This window comes from Girardinichthys multiradiatus, chromosome 18, assembly GCF_021462225.1.
Source record: "Girardinichthys multiradiatus isolate DD_20200921_A chromosome 18, DD_fGirMul_XY1, whole genome shotgun sequence".
NCBI lineage: Eukaryota > Metazoa > Chordata > Actinopteri > Cyprinodontiformes > Goodeidae > Girardinichthys > Girardinichthys multiradiatus.
The window spans coordinates 38,621,363-38,633,150 of NC_061810.1; the positions used below are offsets into that span (position 1 = coordinate 38,621,363).

Sequence of the window (11,788 nt, forward strand, 5' to 3'; positions counted from 1 at the left end):
GGTGCTAAGCTATCCGCTTCTTTGTTAGCTCAACTGCTAACCAGTAAGAACACGTGCTTGCTACTAAAGAGTATTTAACAGAAAGGTTGTTAGTATTCAAGCTAGTGAATAATTGTCCCTAAACATCATTTACTAGATTTGATAACTGAGTAAACACCATTAAGCCCCATTTCTCCAGAAAGTTTGGCTTTTTTCCAAAATACTCCCTTAAAAATATTTCTTTAAATATTATTTAAATAAATAAAGGCAGCTAATTAGACACCATTGAGAATTAGTCATCCAGAAGGTTGGTTTTATTCAGCAGATCATAATTTAAAACATTATTTTATTAAAATAATATTTTTTCTGATCTTGCATTGTGAAGGGTTGTCTAAACGTTTGCTGATTATTGCCTAAGTTAGTTCGAAGACTAACTTAACTTCACTTCCAGATTCTTCAAGATAATCCTTGGTTCTCAAATATAAACATTGCATGGTAATGTTGCATCACTCTTTTGGTCATGGTTTTCAATCATCTTTAATCAACTTGTTTATATTGTGCATAGTCCAATAGTCTTCCATATTCTTTAATTTTGGTTGGTAATTTAGTTAGATTGTTTTAGCATAGTAAAGAGTTTGTTGATTGAAATATGTTTGACTTTGAGTTGACTTATTTTTGTTAATAAATTCTTGTATTTTAAGAAATTGTGTGAATTCATTCCATGTGTGCAGAGTTTATGCTGTTCAATTATGTCAGAGCTCGTCTCACACCTTTTTATTTTGTCCTAATACCATCGCCTTACTGGGCTGGTATTCACAGGACAACCCTTAACAGACCGAAATATTATTTGATAAAATATTAAGATATCAATATTAAATATTAAATAATATTCTCAGATGCATAATCACAACACATGTGTATGGCTTTGAAAGAGTTAATTCAGTTTTTATGTTAAGTCATTTTAAGGCGTAATCAAAGATCAGTGGATACTATTTCTAATGAATGATCACCTGACATATCATTGTTGTTTACAGCCTAATAAAAGAACACTTCCTAATATAGACATTTGAAAAAATGGAGATTTGCCTGAGATTAGCAGTGAGTTTGTTCAAACTAATCATTGTTCTTGTGTCAGGTGGAACTCTGAATGACCTGAAACAAAAGATTAATTTTACAGCTCTGACTGGTACTGGTGTGAGTGTTGAGTCATCATCAGTGCAATGCACCATGCAGGGTACTCATCTTCTACCTGCATTCTCCATGGATGGGGATTTTGTAATTGGAGGCACTTTCTTCATTCACTACAAAATGCAAACAGTAATTAATAACTACACCACCAAGCCCGAGGTTCCAACATGCACAGGAAGGTTAGTTATTGGAATGTTTTTTTTTTTTTTACTCATTCAGAGTTTGTATTACACTTTAGGAAAACAAATGTATTTTATTCTTTTTATTTTTAAATCATCACTTGCCTGATTTTGAAATTTGTAGGATGATTTCCTGTTTTATTTTCTGGACAATTTGGTGTACAACCTTTTGAGGAAATATTGCTATGTATTGAATCAGTTCTGCATTGTGTAACTAAACATAGTCATTTTTTATGACAGCTACTAGCTCATGATGTATTTTCCTATGTTATTATAAATATTTTGTTAAGTTGGATATACATCAGCACTCACCTGATTAACTAATCCTCTGCAGCTTTAATGCCCGGGAGCTGCGCTTCTCCCGCACAATGATCTTTGCAATCGAAGAGATAAACAATAGCACAGAGTTGCTGCCTGGCATCAGACTTGGTTATCAGATCTATGACACATGCGCCTCTGTGCCCATAGCTGTGCATGTGGCATTTCAACTATTAAATGGGCAGAACCCTGTTTTTTATAATGACAGTAATTGTTCACAATCTGGTGCGGTAATAGCTGCGGTTGGAGACTCTGGATCCACACCATCCATCAGCATCTCACACATCATGGGGTCGTTCAACATCCCTCTGGTAGTTAGACTGAATTAATTTCAAATTGAAAATCTAAAATATACCTGTGGTGATACTAAGGTTTATATATTTTTACTTTATGCTATTTTCTATGTAGGTGAGCCATTTTGCCACTTGTGCCTGCCTGTCAGATAAACAAGAATATCCAACATTTTTCAGAACAATTCCCAGTGACCATTACCAAGCTGATGCCTTAGCCAAGCTGGTGAAATATTTTGGCTGGACCTGGATAGGTGCTGTCCACTCAGACTCGGATTATGGAAATAATGGCATGGCGTCCTTCCTTAAGACAGTAACCAGTGAGGGCATCTGTGTGGAGTATATTGAGTCATTTTATCGGACTGACCCACAGAACAACATCAGAAGAGTTGCTGATGTTATCCGCAGGTTTTGCATCTTGATTTCAGTTTTTATTTCATGTATTAGTGTTGATCCTGTACACAAAACACTTTATGAATTTTATTAGAAAGGATTACTTTATAATATGAACAAGTCTTTTAAAGTAAAATAGGTATTATGCCTATAGGTTTGAATTGATTTCAGTTGACATTATATGCATACTATTAAATTATGGTAGCTCTAATAGTTAAAGTCTAATTCTGATTTTTCTTCAGATCATCAGCTGTAGTTGTTGTGGCCTTTACTGCTGCTGGTGATATGAAGTTCCTGTTGGAGGAGCTGGCTCGGGACCCTCCACCACCTCGTCAGTGGATTGGTAGTGAATCCTGGGTAACTGACCCACACTCGATGAGCTTCAGTTTCTGTGCAGGGACCATTGGAGTTGCCATTCAGCAATCTGTCATCCCAGGCCTGAGGGACTTCCTTCTGGATCTCTCTCCATCTGAAGTGGCTTCCTCCTCAGTGCTGACAGAGTTCTGGGAGGATGCGTTCAACTGCAGCCTAAGAGAAAGTAAGAAAGAGTTATATATGTTTCATGCTGGCATCAAATAGAAGCAATATATTCAAAATGCAACTACATTTGTCCATCTTAAAATGTAACTTTTTTGTACTTGATATTCAGAATATTCAGAAAGAAAACAAAAACATTCTGTTATACCATCTAGTAAAATATTTTTTGTTGCAATATTTATTCATTGCAGATAATTAGTCTTGCTCAGTATTCATGTTAATGTAAAACACGCTGTCAAAATGGTGTTTAGAATAGATCTTGGCAGCGACATATGGTAATGTTCTGAATGGTAATCATATGTTTTATCTCATAATATTACAGCTCCATTCGTGTGCTTGAGATTTTTAAAAATCCTATGCAAATATATCATGTCTAGCCAAGGTATAAGGATAAAATACCTTTACGACTGAATAACGGTGATAGTTCAGACTCATAATAAGTATTTAAAATATATATGTTAATTGTTAAATAATAAATCGCTCATCCCAACACAGCATTGTTCTAATGTGTGTTTTAATGTATAGTGTAATGTATCACTGTAAGTGATCATTGTTGCATTATCTTTAGACATTTTTACTATTTTAGTGAGAAATCAAGAATAAATGGAGTACTTTTGTAAATGTGAAAATATTGTTAGATAATATTTTGAGTAGTTTACAAGTAAGCCTTCCTTGATATGTGTATGCAAGATCTGCAATATGTTGATTATGCAGTTATGAAGATCTGCAGTATGTTGATTATGCAGTTATGCTCAAAGTCAAAATCTTTAGCATAACTGTTTTCTTTGACTGGTAAAACAATCTGGTTTTGTCTTGATTCCTTTTTAGGTGCTGATCTAAACAAGAGAAAGTGTGATATAACTGAAGATATTAAAGCCCTCAAAAGCCCATATACTGAAACATCTCAGTTAAGAATCACCAACATGGTTTATAAAGCTGTTTATGCAATAGCACATGCCCTTCACAATGCTGCATGTCAGGAAACAAATGACATGACTCAGTGTGACAAACGCAAGAGTGTAGAGCCCAAACAGGTCAGTTTAATTAAAATGTAAATCTTAGAATTTCACACACATTTATTTTACTGGTTTCTGTCCTTTGTGTTTCATTTATTGCATAGATTGTTGCAGAATTAAAGAAAGTAAACTTTATTCAAAATGGTTACCATATATCATTTGACACAAATGGAGACCCTATGGCATTTTATGAGCTGGTAAACTGGCAGAAGAGTAAGAATGGCATTACTGAACTGGTAACAGTGGGGTACTATGATGCATCACTGCCGAAAAGCCAGGAGTTTCGTGTCAACAGGAAGTTAACCTGGATGGAAGGTGGCACACAAGTAATTACTCGAATGATTTCTCAGTTGCAGAGTTTTTAGACTAATTAGTCAAAGCAGCTTGTAGAAAAGAGGAAAACTCAAATTGTTGTTTTGATGCTGGTAATTTCCCAGGTACCAGCATCAGTGTGCTCTGAGAGTTGTCCTCCAGGAACTCGTAAAGTGTTGCAGAAAGGAAAACCCATCTGTTGCTATGATTGTATACCATGCCCTGAAGGAGAGATCAGTAATATCACAGGTAAAATTGTTAGTTTATACACATCTACAATCTGAAAAAGTCAAGTGTTAATAAATGTTTTTGATAAATTTTTAGATTCCCCTGATTGCTTCCTGTGCCCCAGAGAATTCTGGCCTAACTCAAAGAGGGATGCTTGTTTCCCGAAACCTGTCGAGTTTCTTACCTTTGATGAAGTCCTGTCAACCATCCTGGCTGCATTCTCTGTTAGTGGTGCCTGTCTGGCCATCATTACAGCAGTAATTTTCTTCTATCATAGGACAACGCCAGTTGTCAAAGCCAACAACTCTGAGCTGAGCTTCCTGCTGCTCTTCTCTCTGACTCTGTGTTTTTTATGTTCATTAACATTCATTGGAGCTCCGTCTGAATGGTCCTGCATGCTGCGACACACAGCATTTGGCATTACCTTTGTCCTCTGTATCTCATGTGTTCTTGGGAAAACTATAGTGGTTTTAATGGCTTTTAAAGCTACACTTCCTGGTAACAATGTCATGAAATGGTTTGGTCCTCCGCAGCAAAGAATGACTGTAGTGTCTTTTACATTTATTCAGGTTATAATATGTATTATTTGGTTGGTTGTAAGTCCTCCCTTCCCTGTGAAAAACCTAACCACCTACAAGGAGAAGATCATCCTGGAATGTGCATTAGGCTCTTCTGTTGGCTTCTGGGCTGTGCTCGGATACATCGGCCTGCTGGCTGTATTTTGCTTTGTATTAGCTGTTCTAGCTCGGAAACTACCTGATAATTTTAATGAGGCCAAGATGATAACCTTCAGCATGTTGATATTTTGTGCAGTCTGGATCACCTTCATTCCAGCATATATCAGCTCTCCTGGAAAATTCACTGTGGCTGTGGAGATATTTGCCATTCTTGCATCTAGTTTTGGACTGATGCTGTGTATATTTGCTCCAAAGTGCTTCATTATTTTGTTTCAGCCAGAAAAAAACACAAAGAAATATATAATGCAAAAAAACTAAGAGAAACCCCAAGAAGACTAGAATGAAAATGACTTAAATATATGTAATATTAAGCTAGTTGTTAACCATCCTAAAGTTTTGCAACCATGTATTGGAAGGACAATTTGGAGCAGTAATTCAGATGCATACATGTTCCAATGATGGCAGTTTATTGCATGTCAGTCTGTTGGTGTCTCGTTCCACTAATAAATCATGTACTAAATGGAACTGTCTGAATGTTAATCTAAACACGATGATATTATGCATCTATCATGAAATACTGTTTAACACTCATCAATGTTAAGTGTGTAACAGCTAGAGTGTCTTGCAAAAACACTGACAGTTTAAATCTATTCACATTTCATCACATTATAACCACCTATCCAGGACTGGCTTAAGGTTGTATGGGTCCTTAAGCCAAATTTGATTTTGGGCACCACTTCTTGTTATGGACACCATCACCAATAACAGAGTTTCAACACAGATTTAGTAGAATCTGGGAGGAGGTTCTACGTAAATCATTACCTTATCATGGTAAAGGGGTTTGTGTGCCTGAATGATCCTAGGAACTATGTTGTCATGAAAACTTACATCTGGTAGGGTCTGCAGTGCAAACGGAGTGTCATTGCTTTTCGTATTACCTTGCAACAAAAGCACAATGGAAGTAATTTCCCCGATGGATCAGTAAATTGGCCGGACAAGTTAACTTTCTTCTTTCTCCGTCACTCTTCGAAGAAGAGCTTGATCAATTGGAAAAGGAAATCTGCTGGGTGCTCCTCCAGCTAGATCTCAAGGTTTGAAGACCTGAACCATCAACAAAGGTGTGTAAAATCAGACTCAAGATTTTCAAATGAGCATACCTCCTTGTTTTTTTCTATTTAGTTGACTGCCCAATGGTTCACAAAATCTTTTCCCTTTTTGTTGAAGAAGAAGCAGAGTGTTTCTGAGTCGTTCATGGACTCGTGAATTCTCGCAACTTCGTTCCAGAGTGGGAGAAGATGGAAACTTGTTTCTGTTGTTACTTTCTCATAGTCTGGGCAGGATAAAGTAGGTTTGAACTGTATGCTTAGCCATCAAGCTGAACACTCATATGCGAAATTTTATTGAAAGTTGGTTTTAACTGTGTTCTGAAAGTTGATCTGTGTTTTCGAATGGCCAATTCTAATTCAGCTACGAGTTAAAGTTGGGTTATTGAAGTTATTTAAAGTAGGTCCGCCACAGGTTGGTACTGCATCTGAACATCCCATGGTCTCATCAGTTTTTAATGCCCTTTTTTTGAAACAGTCATCAGCTGGAGGCCAGGAGCTAACTTCCTGGTCTGACACCCTCATCTATGGGGATAAATGTTTAGAGCTATTCAGTGTAGCGTCCCATTTTCCCAATCAACCCAGAGCTTTGATTATTCCCACCTACGTCCATAAACTGCAAAGTGCACTCTTCTGCAGTCCATATGGACTGAGTGGTAGCTTGGGGTATATTTTCATGTATGAAATAGAAGAGCCTTTATCAATTGGATACAGGCAGAGGTATTCAACGAGGTATTCAACGGGTCATTGGCTCTGTGTACTCTTACCCACAATGACTGGGCTGTGTTACGGCTGGCGATCCAACACCTTAACGATAACCCTGAATCAGTCTCAGTGTACGAGAGGGGGGATGAAGATGAATCTTTTCCTCGACCAGCAAAAAGGATGTGAATGTGTTGAAATAGCTGTGAGAGAACCTCTCTTTAGTGCAGTGTGGGGCACACAGCAAGTGGTTGCTGGTCTTTTCAGGCAAGCAAACGCAAGAACAACCAGATCTGTTTGTGTTGGAGGCATTCAATCAGAACTGCGGTGTATTCAAGACAGTGCTGGCTCTGGTGTATGGTGCTTGGGCTGAGAAGATGAATAAAATTGGACACCGTCTTTCCAACCTGAGTCTGTACACATGGATATCCAACCTGAAGACAAGAGGGTGGTCATGGAGGACGAGGCAACCACCAACTACTCACCCTCCCTACAAACTCCAGACCCGATACCTGTCCCTCAGCCTTAACCGGAGGGGGAAAGTAATCAGGGTGATGAAATTGATGGCTGGATCTCAACTGCTCTCATCAATACGGTGAAAACAGCAATACTTCATTTATTCAACATAACCTGTTTGAAATATCTCAAAGAATCAGCATCAGTGCCTGGAAATATTGGAGGAAAAGTATTACCAAAACAACTTTCAACGCATCGTGCGACGACTCATAAACCCCAATCTTCTGCTATTCAGAATCTTCTGACACTTTGACGCATACAAGCAGATGACTTCAGAGTGAAAACAATTGCAGAGACGGTTTTATATGAACTGAAATCGGTACAAGGCTTCCATAGTGCAATCATGGATATGTACGATAAGATGAGTAATGATTGTCTCATTGTCTCAAGCAACTTAACTCTGTTTCAGAGTGCTACAGACCGATCTTGCGTTAATATATATATATATATATATATATAGAGGTCCTTCTCAAAATATTAGCATTTTGTGATAAAGTTCATTATTTTCCATAATGTCATGATGAAAATTTAACATTCATATATTTTAGATTCATTGCACACGAACTGAAATATTTCAGGTCTTTTATTGTCTTAATACGGATGATTTTGGCATACAGCTCATGAAAACCCAAAATTCCTATCTCACAAAATTAGCATATCATTAAAAGGGTCTCTAAACGAGCTATGAACCTAATCATCTGAATCAACGAGTTAACTCCAAACACCTGCAAAAGATTCCTGAGGCCTTTAAAACTCCCAGCCTGGTTCATCACTCAAAATCCCAATCATGGGTAAGACTGCCGACCTGACTGCTGTCCAGAAGGCCACTATTGACACCCTCAAGCAAGAGGGTAAGACACAGAAAGAAATTTCTGAACGAATAGGCTATTCCCAGAGTGCTGTATCAAGGCACCTCAGTGGGAAGTCTGTGGGAAGGAAAAGGTGTGGCAGAAAACGCTGCACAATGAGAAGAGGTGACCGGACCCTGAGGAAGATTGTGGAGAAGGGCCGATTCCAGACCTTGGGGGACCTGCGGAAGCAGTGGACTGAGTCTGGAGTAGAAACATCCAGAGCCACAGTGCACAGGCGTGTGCAGGAAATGGGCTACAGGTGCCGCATTCCCCAGGTCAAGCCACTTTTGGACCAGAAACAGCGGCAGAAGCGCCTGACCTGGGCTACAGATAAGCAGCACTGGACTGTTGCTCAGTGGTCCAAAGTACTTTTTTCGGATGAAAGCAAATTCTGCATGTCATTCGGAAATCAAGGTGCCAGAGTCTGGAGGAAGACTGGGGAGAAGGAAATGCCAAAATGCCAGAAGTCCAGTGTCAAGTACCCACAGTCAGTGATGGTCTGGGGTGCCGTGTCGGCTGCTGGTGTTGGTCCACTGTGTTTTATTAAGGGCAGGGTCAATGCAGCTAGCTATCAGGAGACTGTGGAGCAGTTCATGCTTCCATCTGCTGAAAAGCTTTATGGAGATGAAGATTTCATTTTTCAGTACGACCTGGCACCTGCTCACAGTGCCAAAACCACTGGTAAATGGTTTAATGACCATGGTATCACTGTGCTCAATTGGCCTGCCAACTCTCCTGACCTGAACCCCATAGAGAATTTGTGGGATATTGTGAAGAGAACGTTGAGAGACTCAAGACCCAACACTCTGGATGAGCTAAAGGCCGCTATCGAAGCATCCTGGGCCTCCATAAGACCTCTGCAGTGGCACAGGCTGATTGCCTCCATGCCACGCCGCATTGAAGCAGTCATTTCTGCCAAAGGATTCCCGACCAAGTATTGAGTGCATAACTGTACATGATTATTTGAAGGTTGACGTTTTTTGTATTAAAAACACTTTTCTTTTATTGGTCGGATGAAATATGCTAATTTTGTGAGATAGGAATTTTGGGTTTTCATGAGCTGTATGCCAAAATCATCCATATTAAGACAATAAAAGACCTGAAATATTTCAGTTAGTGTGCAATGAATCTAAAATATATGAATGTTAAATTTTCATCATTACATTATGGAAAATAATTAACTTTATCACAATATGCTAATATTTTGAGAAGGACCTGTATGTCATCAGATCTAAGTTGGGGACTGGACTAGGATCAATCATGTTGAATTTGGTACAGATCAGATTATCTATGTGGAAGTTAGAGCCAAAGGTATGGCCATGGCGTGACATCAAACTTCGCTGCTCCACCACGGCCACGACCTTTTATGAAAAGTCACTGTGCTTCAAACAAAGTTAGACCCACTAGTTATCAGTCACCTGACACAGTTTGAAGTGGATTGACTGTAGACAGCTAGATAGCGACCTTTCCCAGTAAAAAAAGTAACTTCCTGGCCTGAGGGGGCAGGGCTTAGATGATGTCAGAATATGACCCCATAGGATTATCAGAAACCCGAAGGTCCTCCATCATGCCATCATGCTTTAGGGTGATTTGGCGTTTCTTTGGGAAAGTTATTGCATTTTTTCAATTTGGACGCAAATGCCATTTACGTGCCCTGGCCACGCCTCCTAAACATGGCCGAAAACTCACGATTGTGATGTTTTTAATCCCCCATGCCTTAACTGCATATTAACCAAATACGAAGCCGATAGCTCAAAATCCCTAGAAGGAGTTCGTTAAAGTTCGAGGTGAGTAAAAGTGAAAAACGGCCAAAAAAGAGCCTTTAATCCAAAATGGCCAACTTCCTGTGTGTTTTAGGGCACACCCCCAAGAGACTTTTTTTCTTGGTTTGAGGAGCTCTACCACTGTGGCAAATTTCAGATCTCTACGACTTACGGTTCGGCCTATCTCACATTTGTGGCGTTGCTAATAGTTTTGGCCACGTCCACTGATGATGACATTAAAGAACAAAAATTCCACGCGGGGGACAATTTTCGGTAAAAGCGTGTGCATCTAGGGGCTTGGCAAACTCCCCAAATTGCCCCGCAAAGAGGCAACGGAATAAAGAAAGAATAATAAGAAACACTACGATTACAATAGACCCTTGCAGGCTTCCTGCTCAGGCCTAATAATACTTACCATAACCTTCAACGAAAAGCAGCTGCCACAGGTAGGATGTCTTGATAAGAGGGCTTTTAGTAAAGGGACCTGTGATGTATCAGTGTTCGCATGCACATTGCCTCAAGGTACAGGGATTGGACAATGAAACTGAAACACCTGTCATTTTAGTGTGGGAGGTTTCATGGCTAAATTGGACCAGCCTGGTAGCCAGTCTTCATTGATTGCACATTGAAGGTTCAATTAGCAGGGTAAGAGCACAATTTTGCTCAAAATATTGAAATGCACACAACATTATGGGTGACATACCAGAGTTCAAAAGAGGACAAATTGTTGGTTCACGTCTTGCTGGCGCATCTGTGACCAAGACAGCATGTCTTTGTGATGTATCAAGAGCCACGGTATCCAGGGTAATGTCAGCATACCACCAAGAAGGACGAACCACATCCAACAGGATTAACTGTGGACGCAAGAGGAAGCTGTCTGAAAGGGATGTTCAAGTGCTAACCCGGATTGCGTCCAAAAAACATAAAACCACGGCTGGCCACTATCCTGCAAGAAGAATGGCTTAAAATCCCTCTGACCACTGTGCAGCACTTGTATATGTCATTCCCAAGATGAATTGATGCTGTATTGGCCGCAAAAGGAGGCCCTACACCATACTAATAAAATATTGTGGTCTAAAACCAGGTGTTTCAGTTTCAGTGTCCAACCCCTGTATATGGAAACACTAAATGGTGAAATACATGTAGTGCACTCATAGTGTAACATAGGTGCTGTGTGACCAGGTGAACAGATTATTTCAGGGGAACAGAATTTGCACAATGTCCCATATGGTGAATTAACAAAACATGTCTTTCTTTTAACCATTAAAATTAGAAAAACACAGCCATTTTCATTTTTTGAATTGTCATTTTTTTGAATTAGATTTTAAAACCAAAAATTACACCTTATTATTTGTTTTTTCTCATTTAAAAAAAAAAAACATTGGTGTGTTTTTGTTTTTTTCATTTGTTGTTTCAAACAAAATTAATGTGCCTGAATGTGCACGGACCCTCTCCTGGAGAATTTACAGTGGTTGTGGAGATATTTGCCATTCTGGCCTCCAATTTTAGAGTAATACTTGGTTTGCTCCAAAATGTTTCATTATTTTATTTCAATCCAAAAATAACACCAAGAAATGTTTAATGAACAAAAAGTATCGGGAATTCCCCAGAAGACCATTATGAAATTGACAAAAATATACGTAATGTTAATCTAGTTGTCAAACATCTTTAGCTGTTTCCATTAATTTCAAAAGGTTTTGTAATCATGTATTGGAAGAACACTTTGGAGCATTATT

The 11,788-nt window shown here is 39.0% G+C and overlaps 1 protein-coding gene across 1 annotated transcript; it reads left to right on the forward strand.

Moving 5' to 3' along the window:
- Positions 1-1,272: 1,272 nt before the first annotated feature.
- On the forward strand, positions 1,273-5,435 carry LOC124884393 (extracellular calcium-sensing receptor-like). Its single transcript, XM_047392302.1, has 8 exons — positions 1,273-1,346; positions 1,681-1,975; positions 2,073-2,362; positions 2,590-2,885; positions 3,713-3,918; positions 4,005-4,226; positions 4,338-4,461; positions 4,537-5,435. Exons 1-8 carry the CDS (start codon positions 1,288-1,290, stop codon positions 5,433-5,435), a joined length of 2,391 nt encoding a protein of 796 aa, XP_047248258.1. The 5' UTR covers positions 1,273-1,287.
- The last annotated feature ends 6,353 nt before the right edge of the window (positions 5,436-11,788 follow it).